At 50.9% G+C, this 22,472-nt stretch overlaps 2 protein-coding genes across 2 annotated transcripts in view; both read left to right on the top strand.

Moving 5' to 3' along the window:
- Nucleotides 1-834: 834 nt before the first annotated feature.
- Nucleotides 835-10,021, top strand: LOC144274393 (zinc finger protein RFP-like). The gene is made up of 8 exons (XM_077833190.1): nt 835-1,251; nt 2,976-3,071; nt 5,068-5,298; nt 6,423-6,445; nt 7,109-7,224; nt 7,839-7,868; nt 8,982-9,116; nt 9,524-10,021. The coding sequence occupies exons 1-8, from the start codon at nt 835-837 to the stop codon at nt 9,550-9,552; spliced, it is 1,077 nt and encodes a 358-aa protein (XP_077689316.1). The 3' UTR covers nt 9,553-10,021.
- A 1,757-nt stretch (nt 10,022-11,778) lies between these two features.
- The window catches only part of LOC144274842 (zinc finger protein RFP-like), a 49,325-nt gene continuing 38,631 nt past the window's right edge, over nt 11,779-22,472 (top strand). The window contains exons 1-4 of the mRNA XM_077833941.1: nt 11,779-12,200; nt 13,174-13,269; nt 15,015-15,245; nt 16,404-16,426. Coding sequence (XP_077690067.1) covers nt 11,784-12,200; nt 13,174-13,269; nt 15,015-15,245; nt 16,404-16,426 — 767 coding nt within the window. The 5' untranslated portion in view covers nt 11,779-11,783. The remainder of the gene's footprint in view (nt 12,201-13,173; nt 13,270-15,014; nt 15,246-16,403; nt 16,427-22,472) is intronic.

The raw sequence follows: 22,472 nt of genomic DNA, 5'->3' as shown, positions 1-22,472 counted from the left end.
TTTTCCGTGTTGTTGCCCTGAGGTTTCTCCTCTGCAATTCTTTCAATAGGATTCACAGAGAGCCAGCTTGCTGCAGGTTTGTGAGCTAGTGGCCATGGGGCGAGCCCCTAGGATGAGCAGGCAGGAGATGGGGAAGGTGAGGCTGGAGGAGAGAGAAGTCCTGTCAGACTCCAGTCTCCTGCTGTTCAGATCAATCAGCAAATGGCTATGAAAGCCTGTGGGATTTGGGCAAAGACAGGTGGTGGAATGAAAAAAACAACACACAAACTAGGGGCAAGCGATCATGTCTCAGACATTCTGAATGTAGCCAAGACATATGGGCCAGCCTGTCCACGGGTAGCTGTAGCCATTTCTGTTTAAGGGCAATGGACCAAATTCATCCCTGCCACTAAGTGTGTACTCATCTCATTCAATGAAGAGGGCCAGATCTCCCTCTGGTGCACATCGGTGTTGCTCCATTGGAGTGAATGGGCAAGAGCTCCAGGGGGAGTAAATCAGTGGAGCTTCATTGACTTAAATGGACCTCTGTCAGTGTACAGCCGTGGTCACGAGTTAATCGCTTGCTTACTTGCTTGCTTGCTTGTAGATGCTCTTAAATTAAAAGAAGAGAAAAGGAAGGCAGGTTTTTAACTCAGCTTATTTTTGAGATGAGCACTCTTCCCAGCAGAGAGAGGGTCACGTTTCTCATCAGAGCCCCCAGGGGCGGGGAGAACTCACAGCCCTAGCTGATTCTAGCTCCGCCAATGAGACAGAGCCAGGAAGGGAAACACCCAATTCCTGTCCCAGACGCTGGAAATTCAAACGAGCTTTGTGCTCCCCTTCCAGCTGGGAGCCATGGCTGGAGAGAGCAAGGCAGAAAGTCTCCGGGATGAACTTTCTTGTCCCATCTGCCTGGAGTATTTCCAAGAGCCGGTGTCTATCCACTGCGGGCACAACTTCTGCAGAGACTGCATCAGCCAGTGCTGGGGGGAGTCGGAGCCCAACTTCTCCTGCCCCCAGTGCAGAGAAACCGCCCAGCAGAGAAATTTCAGGCCCAGCAGGGAACTGGCGAGAGTTATCGAAATAGCCAGAGGGCTGAGTTTCCAGGCAGCCAAAGGCTCAGGAGGGGAGCGAATGTGTGAGAGGCACCAGGAGGCTCTGCAACTCTTCTGCGAGGAGGATGAAACCCCCATCTGCCTGGTGTGTGATAAATCCAAGGCTCACAGATCTCACACGGTGGTTCCCATAGAGGAGGCTGCCCAGGAGTACAAGGTAGGAAATCTCCGCCCGGCGTCAGTGTTTGTACCTATGGGGTTTTTCAGATATATTTCTAGGCCCAGAGTAGAGCTGCTCATGCAGAGGTCATGTAGCCTGAGGCCATAACTGGGGGTCCCCAGGCTTTCCAATGTTTGGGTTTCCTTCTAGTGTCACCTGAACTCCAGTGTCATTTCCTGCTGTCATAAAGGATGTTTTTTTGCTAACTACAGTGTTGTGATAAAGATTTTGAACCTTACACCTGGATCTCTGCTCTGACTTGAGGACCAATTTCCAGGAGTGGGTGGGGAAAAATATTTATTATCTTGTGATGCCCTTTTCCTCAGCGAATATTTCTGTTCCAACACACGTTCCTGCTGAGCGGGACACACCGGAAGCAGCACTGCCAGCCCCCACCGTTCTTAAATCCTGCGATCTTTGGAAAGATTCAGTCAGACTGCGGGAATTTATCCTCCCACGCTCTGCTTCATTCATTTCAAACCAACAGAGAAATAACTTGCTTCTTGGTCCCCAAAAGATGCTGGTGGAGGCGAGGTGAGGCAGGGGTGCAGTCAGAGCTCCTGACTGGAGGACAGATGAGGAATTTTTGGAGCAAACCTGACACCATCTGTTTTACTAGGATCAGCAACCTGAGAGCAGAGTTGTAGGAAAGAGATCTTCACTGAACACACTGAGAGGCCAGTGCTACAGGGGCCGGCAAACTTTTTGGCCTGAGGGCCACATCGGGTTTCCAAAATTGTATGGCTGGCCGGTTAGGGGAGGCTGTGCTTCCCCAAACAGCCAGGCATGGCCTGGCCCTCGCCCCCTGATGAACACCCCCGGGACCCCTGCCCCATCCACCCCTCCCAGTCCCCTGATTGCCACCGGACTCCCCACCCCTGAGTGCCCCCCGCCGCCCCATCGAACCCTCCCTCTCCTTCCTGACTGCCCCCCCCCGGGATCCCTGCCCCCATTCAACCCCCCCTATTCCCCGCCCTCTGACCGCCCTGACCCCTATCCACAGCCCCGTCCCCTGACCACCACCTCGAACTCCCCTGCCCTCTAGCCCACCCCCCCTTCCCCCTTACCGCGCTGCCTGGAGCCCCGGTGGCTGGCAACGCAACAGCCGCACCGCCGAGAGCACCAAGACAGGCAGCCTGGGCGCCCGGCTGGAGCCAGCCACGCCACCGCGCAGCACAGAGCCCCGGGTCAGGCCGCGGCCCTGCAGCTGCGCTGCCCGGCAAGAGCGCGCAGCCCCACCGCCCAGAGCCTTGCGCTGGCTGTGCAGTGAGCAGAGGCTGCGGGGGAGGGGGGACAGCAGGGGAGGGGCCGGGCACTAGCCTCCTGGGCCAGGAGCTCAAGGGCCGGGCAGGAGGGTCCTGTGGGCCAGATGTGGCCTGCAGGCTGTAGTTGGCCCACCTCTGCACTGGAGTTTGTGCACTGGCTGCCTGGATCCGGTTTGTGCTCCTAGCCCCCAGGTGTCAGAGTGAACTAGTTCTCCTCTGCTGCTTGCTGCTTGCCCCCAGTTCCTGCAGCGTCCCTGGCCTGGCCTGTGCATTGCCCTGTGGGTGCCCTCCCGGTCTGCTGCTGGGTTAAGTAAACTGGAAAGCTACATCCATGCACCGGTGTTATTGCCGGGGGATACGGGGTGGGGGGAAGTGAAATTTCAAAAGAAAATTGCTCCTCAAGCTCCAAAAGAAAAAAAATGACTCCCTCCGTCCCCTGCATTTCTCTTTGCCCAGGAACAGTTCCAGACCCGACTGCAGGCTCTGAAGGAAGAGAGAGAAAAGCTCCTGGGATGGAAACTGACTGGAGAGAAGAGAAGCTCAGAGTACCTGGTAGGTGCCCAGTGGTGTTACCCAGCAGGGCCCTGGGGATGAAGGGCAGTGTGGGATATTTATGTGTCTCTCTGGGTCCCTGTGCTGCTGGTTTGGGATTCTGCATGTCTATCTCTGGGTCCGTCTTCACTACCCTCTGGATTCGCTACTCCCTAGTCTAGACGCGATAAATTGACCCCCGAGCGCTCTCCTGTACTCCAGCGCCAGGAGAGGTGCCGGCGGAGTCAATGGGGAAGCGGCAGCGGACGACTCACCGCGGTGAAGTCGATCTAAGTACGTCAACTTCAGCTACATTATTCACGTAGCTGAAGTTGCGTAACTTAGATTGATACCCCCGCCCCCCTCAATGTAGACCAGGGCTCTGTTCCCCTCTGTGGGCTGGGGTGGGACTGGGACTCCTTGCCTGGCTCTGGGGCAGATTCCCCAGGAGCAATGGGCAGCCCTGGGGCAGGACAGACGCTGATCGAATCCAGCAGCAGGTGCAGCCTGTGCTCCCCTCTGCCCAGGATGGACGGGAAGTGGGGTCATGGCCCGACCTCCTGCCTTCAGTTCTGGTAGTGCCAAGGCTGTGTTAATGGTCCATCCCCAGATGTCAGAGAGGCCTGCTGGGCTCGGCTTCAGGCTTGATCTTTGTCTGTGTCTGCAAAACACTGTCTTTTTCACCCTGTGCAGTGCAGTTGTAGCCATGTCAGTCCCGGGATGTTGGAGAGACAAGAGGGGGAGATTAGATCTTTGCACCAACTTCTGTTGGTGAGAGAGACAAGCTTGTACACTACGCAAAGCTGTTCTTGAGGTCTGGGCTGGAGAGCTCTGGGTGGCTCGAAAGCTTCTCTCTCTCTCTGACGGAAGATGCTCCAATCAAAGAGATCACCTCAACCCCTCGTGTCTCTCCTCTTATAGATGAGCACTAGAGAGTCAATAGCTGAGCGACAGCCAAGCTCTCATGCTAAGCGCTGATGTTTTCACAGTGCTCTAAAACCCACCTGCATCCTGACCTTGTCTTGGAAAATCACGATGCCCCATCCAGGCCTGAGACAGAGTTATTGGACTGAATCAGGAGTCAAGTGGCCAAGGGGCTGCAGAGGTGAAGGGCTCAGACAAAAATAACCTGACATTCAATTTGTTTCCCATTCTCATAACTTTTCCGTGCCCACCTATGGCTCAGATCATAGCACCGATCAGCCCCAAACTGAGCTGGGTCTGAATGGATTTCACCTTGGCTGGTGACCGGCTCCAGGGCCACACCAGGGAAGCAGCATCTTAGAAGTTATAAGAGGTTCTTTTAGGCTCTGTAAATACTCATACATCTTGGATATACACATGGGAAAGTGATGTGAGCATGCTCCAGGAGACAGGTGCACCTCAAGCCAGGGTGCGGAGTGGTAGCCAGCAGCTGCAGAAATGGGACAGAGTTAAGGTTGGGTGGCAGTGTGCATGGGAGGCGTGACCTTAACTCTGCATTCCCTTGATTTCAGCGCTTTGTTTGTCTTTGCTTCATTCTTGATTTGATGGTATAAATTTATGGACTGGGGCTGCACTAGAGATCCTGATTTCTGCACTAACACAGTTAGTCTCTTCAGAGGTGTGGCTGAGCATCCCTCCGAGTAATGTGAATATCTGTAGCTTCCTAAGTGAAACTTAAGAGTTTTAGTTTGTTTTCTTATTTTGTGTTTTCTTTACCCCGTTCAGTCTCTCTCAGGAAGTCTCTGCTCATGTACCTCTGAATCCTGCCCTTTCTACTGTTCGAAGGACTGAGATTGTCACAGGTCACTGATCACAAGAGAAACAAGCCATGTGAGATGGGAAGGGAATTTAGGGCGAGGTGGGACTTTCTAGGAAAATGTCTCTGGTCAGATGGGGAAAGTTTCTGTCTGCTTTTGAGGTGCTGAATATTTAGAAATTCCCCCTCCTGCTGACACAGGGCTCTGTGAAATCTCCCCTGCCTCTCAGTGTGTCCTTGACGTGCCCTTTCCCTGTTTGTGCCTCTTCTTTACAGGGAAAGACAGATGCTGAGAGAGAGAAAATTGTGTCTCAATTTAAGCAGCTGCACCAGTTTCTGGAGGAAGAAGAGCGACTCTTGCTGGCCCGGCTGGGAGAGCTGGAGAAGGAGATTGTGAAGCTGCAGGATGAAAACATCACCAAACTCTCCACGGAGATTTCCCATCTCAGTGATCTGATCAGCGAGATGGAGGGGAAGTGCCAGCAGCCAGCGAGTGAATTCCTGCAGGTGAGACCTCAGAGCCTTGGGGATATTTGGGAAATGGATGAACGGGGAGACCCATGTGGTTTGGAGTGCAGGATCCTAACACTACAGTGGAACTCACTATTTCTAGTTTTTACATAGGAATCCTCTCTCTCGCTCTCTCTTTAATGGTACCTCATTTAATTGTTAGGAACTACTGTTAAAATGTGAATTTGCTGGTTTACAATCACCTCCACTTGCTTCTGTTTTATTATTCTCTTTTATATTATTAGTAAGTTGATGAGGGGTCTGGAACAGCTTCCATCTGAGCAGAGATTAAAAAGACTGGAACTGTTCAGCTTAGAAAAGAGGTGACTAAGGGGGATATGGTGGAGGTCTATAAACTCATTCCGGTGCGGAGAAAGTGAACGGGGTCACCCAATGAAATTTAATAGGCAGCAGGTTCAAAACACACATAAGGAAGTGCTTCTTCATAGACCTCACAGTCAACCTGTGGACCTCATTGTCCTGGGATGGTGTGAAGGCCAAAAGTATAAGTGGAGTAAAAAAAGAATTAGATCAGTTCATGGAAGACAGGTCCATAAATGGCTGTTAGCCAAGATGGTCAGGGACACAACCCCATGCTCTGGGTGGCCCTAAAGCTCTAACTCCCAGATGCTGGGACTGGGGATGGATCACTTGAGTTTGCTCTGTTTTGTTCATTCCCTCTGAAGCATCTGTCAGAAAACAGGACACGGGGCAGATGGGCCATCAGTCTTGTGTTGTTAGGATTGAGGGATCCCGGGAGAGGGGCCCCTTTGTAGGGTTTAGATTTTAATGGTCTTTTTTATAGTGTTCTGGGTCCACTTAAGGCCCACATCACTGGGGGAGCGGAGCCCGTTAATAACACACATGACTTCATCTACCGCTCATGAGGCAGGGAAATATTATTTAAATAATGTGATCCCCATTTCACGGAGAGAAAGGGGGACTTTGTTTTGGAAATCATCCCAGGCCAGCTGCCGCTCTCCCCATGACACCAGCAAGACCCCTGAACCAGGATCACAGTGTGGCCCACTCCACCCTCTTTTCCATTGGCCGACATCCTTCTCTTGGTTATCACTCGTAACTGAGCTCTTTGTTCTCTCTCTCCCCCCTCCCCCCCTCAGGACATCAGAAGCACCTTGAGCAGGTACGTGGCTCTGTCTCACTCTCAGGGACACATCACTCTGTGGGGCAGGGGCTTGAGCGCCATGCGACGCCCTCATCTTCTCAGGGCACCATGGCCAGCTGTGTGGGGCAGGGTCACCCCTCGGATCCAAATCTCACCTCTGCTGACGTTACTCCTGGGATTGATGCTCTTTATTTGAGATGCTGAGATGATGAAGCATGAGGGCAAGTTAATAGACCTGAATAGATTCATGAAATCTCTTGTGTCCCAGGGAACGGGAATATGGACCCTTCCAGAGCAGCGGTGTTCTAATATGTTCAGCTTATGTCCATTTGGCGCCCTGCATGAGGTGATTTGGGGTTAGTGGTCTCCATCCATTTCTGACTGAGCAGGTGTCCACACCACAAAGCTTAGCAGAGTCTATGCAGCTTGTTGGCCCATCTCCCTGCTCCACTTCCCCTCGATGTTGTCTCTCCGGGTCATGCTAGAAACAAACTGGGCCGCTGTGGGTGAAGCTTGTGCTGCCATTGCCTGAGCGGTACCTGCTCTGAGGCCGGGATACATAGAACAGTCCAGCCTCCAGGCCCTGCAGTCCAGCAGCTTTCGCTGGCATGAAATTCATCTGAGATGCGGATAAAATCGTGATTTACAATCAGTTAATTAGAGAATTCTGTTTCTCTCCAGGTGCGAGCAGGGGAAGTTCCAGCAGCCAGTGGAGATTTCTCCTGATCTGGCAAAGAGACTTGGTGATTTTACCCAAGAAAACATTGTGGTAAAGGAGACTCTGAAGAAATTCCAAGGTAGTGAGCAGGGATTGAAAAAGGAAAATGGAGACTGGTCTCTGTGAAGGTTGGAGGAAACGGGCTGTGTCCAATTAGCTGTGAATGTAAAATTCAATTTAAGAACATGGAAGAAATATAAAAAAAGTTTTGAATTTATTAAGACATTTTTTCCCTAGATATACGATATTTATGGAGGAACAACAGTAGTCTGAATGTGATTCGTTGTCACTTTGTTTGCCCTAATTCTTGAGGACTGCAAAGTACTTGGTTGAGTGAAACTCTGTGCTAATACAAAGGGCTCCATCTTCTCTTCCTAAGTCTGTTTCATTCCAGTCTGAGATGTCTATGAATTTTCTCTTGTAGAAGGACGAGATACACTAAATGCCACATAAGCTATGTTTATAACCATGTTATTAGTGCAGTAAGGGGTCCATAAGCTTGAGAGTGGCCCATGTCCATAGGGGTGAATTTTACACTATGTGTCTCTCTTTATCTCTCTCTGGGTCTCCCTGCCTTTTCCCTTCTGTTCGTGGCTCAGAACTAAAGCACAGTTATTCTGATTAATTGTAGAAATCCTGCATGAAACATAATTTTGATACCATGAAATCTCTTTCTCTCCCTCTCCTCCCAAGATGCTCTGGTGTTTAAACTGCAGACAGCAAGTAAGTGGATCTCTGGCAAAAGGGGGGGGTAGTGTTATGAGTCGGGTTTTAGATGGATTGAGAGAAAAAGACAGTTTGTGTTTGTGGCACTGGATTCATTTGAGGAACAAGCTTCTGAGATCGAACAAAAGAGAGTCCCCCATCCATAGAGAATGAGCATTGCAGAGGAGGGGGCTGGCCTTGAGCACTCCAATATATTATTAACCCCTTAATTGTTGTGAAGTGTACTGACTGAATGAGGGCACTGTCTCCTCTGTTATGCTGAGTGGGGGCGGGGGCCTGGTCTGACCCTCTCTCGGAGTGTCCATAGGACATCGCCCCCTTCTCTGTCTCTCCCTGTGGGTCCCACCTCTCCCTTTCCCCTGGGCTCTTGGGTTGCCAACTAGGCCCCTCCATCCTCTCTGTCTTTGTGAGGTCTTCCGTGGACACTGCCTCCTCCTCTCCCATTCCCCATGGGCTAGGGGACCTGCCCTGGCATACCCACCAACTCCCTCCTGCCTCCTTCCACCCAGGGCTACTGCCTCCTTCCCTTGTCCCAGCTGCACTGGGGTTTGCGCTCCCCTCTCTGCTGGCTCCTTGATTCCCTCTGACTGGGGGTGTCTCCCCAAGAGGCGGCTGAGGCTGATGCCTCTTCGGTCCCACCCCAGGCTCTGCTGCCTGCCCTGCCCAGTCCCTGCGGCTGGGAGTGGGGAGCCACAGCATGGGGAGCAGGGTAGAAGATCGAGATCATAGAATATCAGGGTTGGAAGGGACCTCAGGAGGTCATCTAGTCTAACCCCCTGCAGGGCCAATCCCCAATTTCTGCCCCAGATCCCTAAATAGCCCCCTTAAGGATTGAACTCTCAACCCTGGGTTTAGCAGGCCAATGCTCAAACCACTGAGCTATCCCTCTCCCAAGTCTGCAGCTATAACTGGCCCAGGGAGGTGGGAGCCGCGGTGAAATCCCTGCTCAGCCCCAGCACAGAGGCAGCTCCCTGAGACCCGGGACAGAGAGGCAGGAAATCAGGGAGGGTCCCAGCCAGGACGGGGCTGCTGGGGAGTGTGAGAAATGGTCCCATCCTCCCCCAGGGTTGAGCTCTGCCCCTCACGCTCTGATTCTCTCTCTCCCCCCAGTGACTCTGGATCCAGACACGGCTCATCCCCAACTTGTCCTGTCCACAGATCGGAAAAGTGTGAGATGCGGGGAGACACGACAGCGACTCCCCGACAACCCTGAGAGATTTGACTGGAATCGCTGCGTGCTGGCCTGTGAGGGGTTCACCTCGGGGAGACATTGCTGGGAGGTGGAGGTGGGGGATGGGCGATGCTGGGCTGTGGGGGTGGCCAGAGAGTCTGTGAGGAGGAAGGGGTGGTTCAGTTTTAACCCTGAGGAGGGGGTCTGGGCTGTGCAGTGGCTGCAGGGGGATCAATACAAGGCTCGCACCTCCCCTGAGACCACAGTGTCCCTGGGCCAGGTCCCCAGCAGGATCCGGGTTTGTCTGGACTGTGACGAGGGGCAGGTGGCATTTTTCAGTGCTGACGACAAGGTCCTGATCTTCAGTTTCCCACCAGCGTCTTTCAATGGGGAGAGAATCTGCCCTTGGTTCTGTTTCTGGGACAGCAAAACCCAGTTGAGACTCTGTTCCTGATACACAAGATTATCTATCCCCCTGCAGGCCATGAAATGGGCTTCTCTCGCCTCTGACACCCTCATTTCTACAACTCTGGAATCTAAAGTGGGCTGGTGACCTGTTCTCCCTGCTCCAAAAAAACCCAACGAAACAAAACCACTCAACCGTCAGGGACATTGTCCAGCCTGTTTGTCACTGTTCTCTATGATCGCAGAGGACTCTAGCAACCTGGTCAGAGAGCAAGAGGAGGAGTCCTGGGTGAGGGAGAACAGTACAGGTGGCAAATCTTTGGGGCAGGGGAGTGGCAAGAGAAAATGGTTAATCCTCCCTTTTGATGAGGGTTTTCTAGAATTTAACAAAGCTATTTTTATATCAAGCCCATGGAGGTTGTGTTTTATGGTTCCCATAAATCATTGACTGCTGCCGGCTTTTTTGTTTTTTCACCAAGTGGATTCTGTATCTTCATAGCTGTAAAGATGCTGACATTTTTGTGTCTCACAATGATTTCTCTTGTCTCCTGCGGGGGAAAATATAGCAATAAACCAGGCGCCATCAGAACTACTTGATTTACCAGTGTTGGGTTTGTTTGCTTTTTACTGACATGCACGGTGGGGTCGAGTGGGTTACAGGCCATTAGAATTGCAACAAAAGCAACCCTTCTGGAATTGCAACAATAGTAATGATCATGTCTCTGCTAGGCCACATTCAGGTGCTTTCATCCATTGTCTGTTGGATCCGAATTTCCCAGCCCAGGTGCATCAAGCATTCAGACAGTACAGTGACATGTAGCCAGTTACTGGTCCAAACTTCTCATAGACCAGGGTCACATGCATAGTTGTTCGGTACCTCTACTGGCCACATTCAGAAACAAAAGAGCATCATCGTCTGTTTGATGAGACCTTGCACATATGGTGTGTGCTCTATAAAATGGCCTCCTGACACACACATGTCACAGTTACCAGTGGGTATCTAAAGCGTGAATTTCAGCCCTGAAATCACAAGCCCAGACCTCTTGCCTTAAAGCAGTAACTCTGAGCTGCGAGCCATGAGTTGGTTGTTCGTGACTGGGGCTGGCCACTAGAGGGACCTAATCACAGAATTTTAAACTTTTTATGCAGGCCACCAATCAGCCAATAGTTGCTAACTTTGGGTCACAGAATATCAGGGTTGAAAGGGACCTCAGGAGGTCATCTAGTCCAACCCCCTGCTCAAAGCAAGACCAATCCCCAATTTTTGCCCTGATCCCTAAATGGCCCCCTCAAGGATTGAACTCACAACCCTGGGTTTAGCAGGCCAATGCTCAAACCACTGAGCTATCCCTCCCCCCCCACTGAGCTATCCCTCCCCCCTTGATCTCCTCCTCCTCCTCCTCCTCCTCCCAAGATCTCTTGCACTAAGCCAATGTATGAAATAACCACATAAAGCCAACGAGAGGGGGTGTGTCCTAGCACTGCCCTTGTCTCCTCCAGCTCTGCTTTTCCGTGTTGTTGCCCTGAGGTTTCTCCTCTGCAATTTTTTCAATAGGATTCACAGAGAGCCAGCTTGCTGCAGGTTTGTGAGCTAGTGGCCATGGGGCGAGCCCCTAGGATGAGCAGGCAGGAGATGGGGAAGGTGAGGCTGGAGGAGAGAGAAGTCCTATCAGACTCCAGTCTCCTGCTGTTCAGATCAATCAGCAAATGGCTATGAAAGCCTGTGGGATTTGGGCAAAGACAGGTGGTGGAATGAAAAAAACAACACACAAACTAGGGGCAAGCGATCATATCTCAGACATTCTGAATGAAGCCAAGACATATGGGCCAGCCTGTCCACGGGTAGCTGTAGCCATTTCTGTTTAAGGGCAATGGACCAAATTCATCCCTGCCACTAAGTGTGTACTCATCTCATTCAATGAAGAGGGCCAGATCTCCCTCTGGTGCACATCGGTGTTGCTCCATTGGAGTGAATGGGCAAGAGCTCCAGGGGGAGTAAATCAGTGGAGCTTCATTGACTTAAATGGACCTCTGTCAGTGTACAGCCGTGGTCACGAGTTAATCGCTTGCTTGCTTGCTTGCTTGTAGATGCTCTTAAATTAAAAGAAGAGAAAAGGAAGGCAGGTTTTTAACTCAGCTTATTTTTGAGATGAGCACTCTTCCCAGCAGAGAGAGGGTCACGTTTCTCATCAGAGCCCCCAGGGGCGGGGAGAACTCACAGCCCCAGCTGATTCTAGCTCCGCCAATGAGACAGAGCCAGGAAGGGAAACACCCAATTCCTGTCCCAGACGCTGGAAATTCAAACGAGCTTTGTGTTCCCCTTCCCGCCGGGAGCCATGGCTGGAGAGAGCAAGGCAGAAAGTCTCCGGGATGAACTTTCTTGTCCCATCTGCCTGGAGTATTTCCAAGAGCCGGTGTCTATCCACTGCGGGCACAACTTCTGCAGAGACTGCATCAGCCAGTGCTGGGGGGAGTCGGAGCCCAACTTCTCCTGCCCCCAGTGCAGAGAAACCGCCCAGCAGAGAAATTTCAGGCCCAGCAGGGAACTGGCGAGAGTTATCGAAATAGCCAGAGGGCTGAGTTTCCAGGCAGCCAAAGGCTCAGGAGGGGAGCGAGTGTGTGAGAGGCACCAGGAGGCTCTGCAGCTCTTCTGCGAGGAGGATGAAACCCCCATCTGCCTGGTGTGTGATAAATCCAAGGCTCACAGATCTCACACGGTGGTTCCCATAGAGGAGGCTGCCCAGGAGTACAAGGTAGGAAATCTCGGCCCGGCGTCAGTGTTTGTACCTATGGGGTTTTTCAGATATATTTCCAGGCCCAGAGTAGAGCTGCTCATGCAGAGGTCACGTAGCCTGCGGCCATAACTGGGGGTCCCCAGGCTTTCCAATGTTTGGGTTTCCTTCTAGTGTCACCTGAACTCTAGTGTCATTTCCTGCTGTCATAAAGGATGTTTTTTTGCTAACTACAGTGTTGTGATAAAGATTTTGAACCTTACACCTGGATCTCTGCTCTGACTTGAGGACCAATTTCCAGGAGTGGGTGGGGAAAAATATTTATTATCTTGTGATGCCCTTTTCCTCAGCGAATATTTCTGTTCCAACACACGTTCCTGCTGAGCGGGACACACCGGAAGCAGCACTGCCAGCCCCCACCGTTCTTAAATCCTGCGATCTTTGGAAAGATTCAGTCAGACTGCGGGAATTTATCCTCCCACGCTCTGCTTCATTCATTTCAAACCAATAGAGAAATAACTTGCTTCTTGGTCCCCAAAAGATGCTGGTGGAGGCGAGGTGAGGCAGGGGTGCAGTCAGAGCTCCTGACTGGAGGACAGATGAGGAATTTTTGGAGCAAACCTGACACCATCTGTTTTACTAGGATCAGCAACCTGAGAGCAGAGTTGTAGGAAAGAAATCTTGCTGAGAGGCTATCTGAGGCACTAGGGTTTGTGCATTGGCTGTGTGGACCCAGTTTGTGCTCCTAGCCCCCAGGTGTCAGAATGAATTAGTTCTCCTCTGCTGCCTGCTGCTTTTCACCAGTTCCTGCAGTGTCCCTGGCCTGGCCTGTGAGTTGCCCTGTGGGTGCTCTCCCGGCCTGCTGCTGGGTTAAATAAGCTGGAAAGCTAAATCTGTGCAGCAGCGTTATTGCAGGAGGAGGGTGGGATTCGTTGATCCTCAAAATCCAAAAGAAAGAAAAATTACCGCCCCACCCCCAATTGTCTTTGCCCAGGAACAATTCCAGACCCGACTGCAGGCTCTGAAGGAAGAGAGAGAAAATCTCCTTGGATGGAAATTGACTGGAGAGAAGAGAAGCTCAGAGTACCTGGTAGGTGCCCAGTGCTGTTACCCAGCAGGGCTGTGGGGATGAAGGTCAGTGAGGGAGGTTTCTGTGTCTCTCTGGGGCTGTGTGCTGCTGGTTGGGGATCGTGTGTGTCTGTCTCTGTTCCCCTCTGTGGGCTGGGGTGGGACTGGGACTCCTTGCCTGGCTCTGGGGCAGATTCCCCAGGAGCAATGGGCAGCCCTGGAGCAGGACAGACGCTGATCGAATCCAGCAGCAGGTGCAGCCTGTGCTCCCCTCTGCCCGGGATGGACGGGATGTGGGGTCATGGCCCGACCTCCTCCCTTCAGCTCTGGCAGTGTCAAGGCTGTGTTAATGGTCCATCCCCAGCTGTCAGAGAGGCCTGCTGGGCTCGGCTTCAGGCTTGATCTTTGTCTGTGTCTGCACACACTCTCTGTTTCACTCTATGCAGTGCAGTTGTAGCCATGTCAGTCCCGGGATACTGGAGAGACAAGAGGGGGAGATTAGATCTTTGCACCAACTTCTGTTGGTGAGAGAGACAAGCTTGCACACTATCCAAAGCTGTTCTTGAGGTCTGGGCTGGAGAGCTCTGGGTGGCTCGAAAGCTTCTCTCTCTCTCTCTCTGACGGAAGATGCTCCAATCAAAGGGATCACCTCAACCCCTCGTCTCTCTCTTTGTTATAGATGAGCACTAGAGAGTCAATAGCTGAGCGACAGCCAAGCTCTCATGCTAAGCGCTGATGGCTTCACAGTGCTCTAAAACCCACCTGACATTGTCTTGGAAAATCACGGTGCCCCATCCAGGCCTGAGACAGAGTTATTGGACTGAATCAGGAGTCAAGTGGCCAATGGGCTACAGAGGTGAAGGGCTCAGACAAAAATAACCTGACATTCAATTCGTCTCCCATTCTCATAACTTTTCTGTGCCCACCTATGGCTCAGATCATAGCACTGATCAGCCCCAAACTGAGCTGGGTGTGATTGGATTTCACCTTGGCTGGTGACCGGCTCCAGGGCCACACCAGGGAAGCAGCACCGTAGAAGTTATAAGATGGTCTTTCAGGCTCTGTAAATATGCATACATCTTGGATACGCACATGGGAAAGTGATGTGAGCACGTTCGAGGAGACAGGTGCTCCTCAAGCCAGAGTGGAAAGGGGGCAGAGTTAAGGTTGGGTGGCAGCGTGCGTGGGAGACGCAACCTTAACTCTACATTCCCTTGTCTTCAAAGCTGTGCTTGTCTTTGCTTCATTCTTGATTTCATGGTATAAGTTTATGGCCTGAGGCTGCACTAGAGATCCTGATCTCTGCACTAACACACTTAGCTTTTAGGCACTGAATTCTCATGGCTCTCCACAGGTGTGGCTGGGCATCCTCCAGGGCATGTGAATATCTGGAGGTTCCTCAGTGAAACTTGGGAGTATTAGTTTGTTTTCTTATTTTGTGTTTTCTTTACCCCGTTCAGTCTCTCTCAGGAAGTCTCTGCTCACGTACCTCTGAATCCTGCCCTTTCTACTGTTCGAAGGACTGAGATTGTCACAGGTCACTGATCACAAGAGAAACAAGCCATGTGAGATGGGAAGGGAATTTAGGGCGAGGTGGGACTTTCTAGGAAAATGTCTCTGGTCACATGGGGAAAGTTTCTGTCTGCTTTTGAGGTGCTGAATATTTAGAAATTCCCCCTCCTGCTGACACAGGGCTCTGTGAAATCTCCCCTGCCTCTCGGTGTGTCCTTGACGTGCCCTTTCCCTGTTTGTGCCTCTTCTTTACAGGGAAAGACAGATGCTGAGAGAGAGAAAATTGTGTCTCAATTTAAGCAGCTGCACCAGTTTCTGGAGGAAGAAGAGCGACTCTTGCTGGCCCGGCTGGGAGAGCTGGAGAAGGAGATTGTGAAGCTGCAGGATGAAAACATCACCAAACTCTCCGCGGAGATTTCCCATCTCAGTGATCTGATCAGCGAGATGGAGGGGAAGTGCCAGCAGCCAGCGAGTGAATTCCTGCAGGTGAGACCTCAGAGCCTTGGGGATATTTGGGAAATGGATGAACGGGGAGACCCATGTGGCTTGGAGTGCAGGATCCTAACACTACAGTGGAACTCACTATTTCTAGTTTTTACATAGGAATCCTCTCTCTCGCTCTCTCTTTAATGGTACCTCATTTAATTGTTAGGAACTACTGTTAAAATGTGAATTTGCTGGTTTACAATCACTTCCACTTGCTTCTGTTTTATTATTCTCTTTTGTATTATTAGTAATTTGATGAGGGATCTGGAACAGCTTCCATCTGAGCAGAGATTAAAAAGACTGGAACCGTTCAGCTTAGAAAAGAGGTGACTAAGAAGGGATATGGTGGAGGTCTATAAACTCATTCTGATGCGGAGAAAGTGAACGGGAATGTTTTTTACCTCTTCCGATTACACAAGAACCAGGGGTTACCCAATGAAATTTAATAGACAGCAGGTTCAAAACACACATAAGGAAGTGCTTCTTCATAGACCTCACAGTCAACCTGTGGACCTCGTTGTCCTGGGATGGTGTGAAGGCCAAAAGTATAAGTGGAGTAAAAAAAGAATTAGATCAGTTCATGGAAGACAGGTCCATAAATGGCTGTTAGCCAAGATGGTCAGGGACACAACCCCATGCTCTGGGTGGCCCTAAAGCTCTAACTCTCAGATGCTGGGACTGGGGATGGATCACTTGAGTTTGCTCTGTTTTGTTCATTCCCTCTGAAGCATCTGTCAGAAAACAGGACACGGGGCAGATGGGCCATCAGTCTTGTGTTGTTAGGATTGTGGGATCCCAGGAGAGGGGCCCCTTTGTAGGGTTTAGATTTTAATGGTCTTTTTTACAGTGTTCTGGGTCCACTTAAGGCCCACATAACTGGGGGAGCGGAGCCCGTTAATAACACACATGAATTCATCCACCACTCCTGAGGCAGGGAAATATTATTTAAATAATGTGATCCCCATTTCACGGAGAGAGAGGGGGACTCTGTTTTGGAAATCATCTGAGGCCAGCTACTGCTCTCCTCATGACACCACCAACCACCCCTGAACCAGGATCACAGTGTGGCCCACCCCACTCTTTTTTCCACCAGCCGAAGTCCTTCTCGTAGTTATCACTTGTAACTGAGCTCTTTGTTCTTTGTCTCCCCCCCCCCAGGACATCAGAAGCACCCTGAGCAGGTATGTGGCTTCGTCTCACTCTCAGGGACACGTCACTGAGCGTGGCAGGGGCTTGAGCGCCATGTGAGGCCCACATCTCCTCAGGGTACCATGGCCAACTGTGCGGGGCAGGGCCACCCCTCAGATTCAAATCTCCCCTCTGCTGACATTACTCCTGGGATTGATGCTCTTTATTCGAGATGCTGAGCCCTGGTCTACACTAGGACTTTAGGTCGAATTTAGCAGCGTTAAATCGATGTAAACCTGCACCCGTCCACACGATCAAGCCCTTTTTTTTTTTTTTTGACTTAAAGGGCTCTTAAAATCGATTTCCTTACTCCACCCCTGACAAGTGGATTAGCGCTTAAATCTGCCTTGCTGGGTCGAATTTGGGGTACTGTGGACACAATTCGACGGTATTGGTCTCCGGGAGCTATCCCAGAGTGCTCCATTGTGACCGCTCTGGACAGCACTCTCAACTCAGATGCACTGGCCAGGTAGACAGGAAAAGAACCGCGAACTTTTGAATCTCATTTCCGGAGACTGCGGGAACTGTGGGATAGCTATCCACAGTGCAACACTCCGGAAGTCGACGCTTGCCTCGGTACTGTGGAAGCGCTCCGCCGCGTTAATGCACTTAGAGCATTTTCTGTGGGGACACACACACTCGAATATATAAAACCGATTTCTAAAAAACCGACTTCTATAAATTCGACCTAGTTTCGTAGTGTAGACATACCCTTAGATGATGAAGCATGAGGGCAGGTTAATAATCCCGAATAGATTCATGAAATCTCTTGTGTCCCGGGGAATGGGAATATGGACCCTTCCAGAGCAGCAGTGCTCAAATATGTTCAGCTTGTGTCCGTTTGGCGCCCTGCGTGAGGTGATCTGGGGTTAGTGCAGTAGTTCTCAAACTTTTCTACTGGTGACCCCTTTCACATACCAAGCCTCTGAGTGCGACCCACCCTTATAAATTAAAAACATTTAGCACCATTATAAATGTGGATGCAAAGTGGGGTTTGGGGTGGAGTCTGACAGCTCGCGACCCCCCCATATAATAACCTTGTAACCCCCTGAGGGGTCTCGACCCCCAGTTTGAGAACCCCTAGGTTAGTGGTCTCCATCCATTTCTGGCTGGGCAGGTGTCCACACCACAAAGCTTAGCAGAGTCAATGCAGCCTGTTGGCCCATCTCCCTGCTCCACTTCCCCTCGATGTCGTTTCTCTCCGGGTCATGCTGGAAACAAACTGGGCCGCTGTGGGTGAAGCTTGTGCTGCCATTGCCTGAGCGGTACCTGCTCTGAGGCCGGGATACATAGAACAGTCCAGCCTCCAAGCCCTGCAGTCCAGCAGCTTTCCCTGGCATGAAATTCATCTGAGATGCAGATAAAATCGTGATTTACAATCAGTTAATTAGAGAATTCTGTTTCTCTTCAGGTGTGAGCAGGGGAAGTTCCAGCAGCCGGTGGAGATGTCTGCTGATCTGGCAAAGAGACTTGGTGATTTTACCCAGAAAAACATTGTGCTAAAGGAGATTCTGAAGGAATTCCAAGGTAGTGAGCAGGGATTGAAAAAGGAAAATGGAGACTGGTCTCTGTGAAGGTTGGAGGAAACGGGCTGTGTCCAATTAGCTGTGAATGTAAAATTCAATTTAAGAACATGGAAGAAATATAAACAAAGTTTTGAATTTATTAAGACATTTTTTCCCTAGATATACGATATTTATGGAGGAACAACAGTAGTCTGAATGTGATTCGTTGTCACTTTGTTTGCCCTAATTCTTGAGGACTGCAAAATACTTGGTTGAGTGAAACTGTGTGCTAATGCAGAGGGCTCCATCTACTCTTCCTGAGTCTGTTTCTTTCCAGTCTGAGCTGTCTAGGAATTTTCTCTTGTAGAAATGCCACTTAAGCCATGTTTATAACCATGTTATTAGTGCAGAAAGGGGTCCATAAGCCTGATAGTGGCCCATCTCCACATGGGCGAATTTTGCACTGTCTCTCTCTCTTTATTTGTCTTTCTGGGTCTCCCTGCCTTTTCCCCTCTGTTCGTGGCCCAGAACTAAAGCACAGTTATTCTGATTATTTGTAGGAAATCCTGCATGAAACATAATTTTGATACCATGAAATCTCTTTCTCTCTCTCTCCTCCCTAGATGCTCTGGTGTTTGAACTGCAGACAGCAAGTAAGTGGATCTCTGGCAAAAGGGGGTAGTGTTATGGGTCGGGTTTTAGATGGATTGAGAGAAAAGGACAGTTTGTGGCACTGGATTCATTTGAGGAACAAGCTTCTGAGATCGAACAAAAGAGAGTCCCCCATCCATAGAGAGTGAGCATTGCAGGGGAGGGGGCTGGCCTTGAGCACTCCAATATATTATTAACCCCTTAATTATTGTGCAGTGTACTGACTGACTGAGGGCTCTGTCTCCTCTGTTATGCTGATTGGGGGTGGGTGCCTGGTGTGACCCTCTCTCGGAGTGTCCATAAGACATCGCCCCCTTCTCTGTCTCTCCCTGTGGGTCCCACCTCTCTCTTCCCCCCCGGACTCTTGGGTTGCCAACTAGGCCTCTCCATCCTCTCTGTCATTGTGTGGTCTTCTGTTCACAATGCCTCTTCCTCTTCCCTTCCCCATGGGCTGGGGGCCCTGCCCTGGCATATCCACCAACTCCCTCCCGCCTCCTTCCACCCAGGGCTACTGCCTCCTTCCCTTGTCCCAGCTGCACTGGGGTTTGCGCTCCCCTCTCTGCTGGCTCCTTGATTCCCTCTGACTGGGGGTGTCTCCCAAGAGGCGGCTGAGGCTGATGCCCCTTCGGTCCCACCCCATGCTCTGCTGCCTGCCCTGCCCAGTCCCTGCGGCTGGGAGTGGGGAGCCACAGCATGGGGAGCAGGGAGATGCAGCAGGGGAGGAGATGGAGATGCAGAATCTGAAGCTATAACAGCCCCTCTAGGCCCTGGGAGCTGCGGTGAAATCCCTGCTCAGCCCCAGCACAGAGGCAGCTCCCTGAGACTCAGGACAGAGAGGCAGGAACTCAGGGAGGGTCCCAGCCCGGATGGGACTGCTGAGGAGTATGAGAAATGGTCCCATCCTGCCCCAGGGCCGAGCTCTGCCCCTCACGCTCCGATTCTCTCTCCCCAGTGAATGTGACTCTGGATCCAGATACGGCTCATCCCTGATGTAACGGGCCTGCTGATTGGCTACATGTGAAACGGAGAAAGACACGGAAGCAAGTGCCCAACAACCCTGGAAGCGATTTCCCAACGTTTCTGGGAGGTGGGGATGGGTGATGATGAGGCTGTGGGGGTGGCCAGAGAGTCTCTGACCAGGAATGTGGGATTCAGTTTTAACCCTGAGGAGGGGCTCTGGGCTGTGCAGTGGCTGCAGCGGGGTCAATACAAGGCTGGCACCTCCCCTGAGACCACAGTGTCACTGGGCCAGATCCCCACCAGGATTCGGGTTTGTCTGGACTATGACGAGGTGCAGCTGGCATTTTTCAGTGCGGACAGCATGGCCCCGATCTTCACTTTCCCACCATCATCTTTCAATGGGGAGAGAGTCCACTCTTGGTTCTGTTTCTGGGACAGCGAAACCCAGTTTAGGCTCTGTCCCTGATCCACAGGGTAAAATATCCTACTGCAGGCCATGAAATAGGCTTCTCTAGCAGCTGACATCCTCATTTCTACAACCCTGGAAGCTAAAGCGGGCTGGTGACCAGTGTTCCCTCTCATTTTTGACAGGCCATGTGCGCAAAAAATTTTCCTCCGTGCAAATTGTTGTGCTTCTGTACAAATTTTTGTGTGTGCGGTGTTTTGCCGTATGCACAGGGTTTAGGATCTGTGTGCGCCCGCACACGCACACAGCTTAGAGGGAACACTGCTGGTGACCTGTTTTCCACCCAAAAACCAACCAACTGAACTCTCAGGGACACTGATGAGCCTGGTTTTCACTGTTTTCTATGATCCCGAAGGACTCTAACAGTCTGCGTAGTCAGAGACTAAGAGGAAGGTCCCGAGTGAGGGAGGCCAGTCCACAGGTGGGGAACCTTTGGGACAAGGGGAGGGGCAGAAGACAATTGATAATCTTCACTTTTGATGAGTGTTGTCTAGAATTTAACAAAGGTATTTTCATATCAAGCCCATGGAGGTTTGTTTTATGGTTCCCACAATCCTTGGCTGCTGCAGGCGTTTTTGTTTTTTCATCGAGTGGATTGTGCCTTCACAGCTGTAAAGATGCTGAAATTTTTATTGCCTCACAATAATTTCTCTTGTCTCCTGCTGGGTAAAATATAGCAATAAACCCAGGAGCCATCAGAACTACTTGATTCACCAGTGTAGGGTTTGTTTGTATTTTACTGACATGCTCAGTGAGCTCGAGGTGGGTTACAGGCCATTGGAATTGCAACAGTAGTAATGATCATGTCTCTGCTAGGCCATATGCAGGTGCTTTCACCCAGTGTTTGTTGGATCCAAATTTCCCAGCCTAGGCGCATCGAACATTCAGACAAACAGTGACATGCAGCTAGTTATTGGTCCAAACTTTTCATAGACCAGGGTTGTTGTGTAAAGCCACCGCTCAATCCAGTAGAATGTGATTGTCAGATCTGTAACTTTTCAGTCATTGCTAGTATGATCATTGAGTTCTGTAACCTTTTGCAAACTGTGTAACTTTTAGTCATTGTTAGCATGACCTTTTAAATTTTGTAACTTTTGCAAGCTTTGTAGTCCTTTCACTTACCACTTGTATAACTTCCAAGCTTTGCAATATTCCATCACACCATCACGGAGAATGTGAACAAGGGAGTGTATGTGGGACTGGGTGGAGAGGAACTGCAAGGAGAAAAGAGCCCGGAGACAGGTGTGTCTGATGTAATCTGCCCCGAGAAGGCAATCATAGGGTGCTGTAAAGAAAAGAAGAACCTGGTATGAGTGAAAGGAACAAGGTCTGGGAATGTTTCTCTGTGACGGACACAGAAGGAAAATTCAGTGTATGTGACAGGAGCTGCCCAGTTCCAATAAAAGGAAGAAAGCATGCTCACAAGCCCTTCTTCTTTTTGACCTGCTTGCTGGCCTGGATCCGTGACCGCAGGCGGACACACCAGATCTACTATGCTTTGGATTCTTGGCTTCCTATGCTGTCTCCGGTAACTCTCCGCCTGCATGAGCGTGTGGGTGCATGAGGGTATGAATGCGGTGAATGTGTGCGTGCATGAATAAGCGCCATCCCTTTTCTGTTTGATCCAATAGCGGCATTTAATAAAACCAATATAAGTGTAACCCTGGGTTGGTTTCTAGTGAAATTGAGGTAACGTTAGTGGTGGGGAATGCAGGCAACCACCGATAGGGTACACTCGTGGAAAGGGGTGACAAGGAGTAGAGAGCATGTGTGGCTCTTGCTCCCCCTTCCAGGTACGCTCGAGGAAAGGGGTGACATGGAGTAGAGAGTGCATATGGGTAGCCTAGGAGCCGCGGTGCACCTGCTCCCCCTTCCTGATTTTGGGCACGATGCCACTGTTTAGAAAGGGGAAAAGCCCCCCCGAATCCACAATGGAGGGGAAGGGGGCAAAATTTCCCCATCTCCTCCTCTGGGCCCACTCCAAGGGTGTTGACCGCTGGGTCCCAGGGACAGTTTCATCAGGGGACACCATGGTGGATGTAGAAACTACATACCAGGAATATTGTGAGTTTTATCATCCGGATTCAAAGACTAAGGATAGGGTTGTTGTGGCAAACTTGTTGTGCTTGGCAAACTGCTAAAGGTGATTATAATTCTGAAACTGTGCAAGTGAAGCAGGAGTTGGAACGAATAAGGGCGGGAAGGGATATGTGGAAGGCACAAGCGGCAGGGGCAAGTTGTCAGCAGCTAGCAATCTCCGCCGTCAGGGTGACGGAGAGAGCTGAACAGGCCGAGGAAGAGAGGGAACAATCTAAGGAGCTGGAGATCCAGGTGGAGTGTTTGCGGGGATTGGTGTTAGAGCAGGGGACTTGTCCAGGTGGGAGAGCAGCAGGACCCCTGGGATCGGGGACAAAGGCGCTGCTCCAATATGACCCCAGAGACTGGAACGGGGACATA

The sequence above is a fragment of the Eretmochelys imbricata genome, chromosome 14 (genome assembly GCF_965152235.1).
Source record: "Eretmochelys imbricata isolate rEreImb1 chromosome 14, rEreImb1.hap1, whole genome shotgun sequence".
In the NCBI taxonomy this organism is placed as follows: Eukaryota; Metazoa; Chordata; order Testudines; family Cheloniidae; genus Eretmochelys; species Eretmochelys imbricata.
Note: the sequence above shows the minus strand (reverse complement) of the source record. Positions and strands in the feature narration are given on the sequence as shown.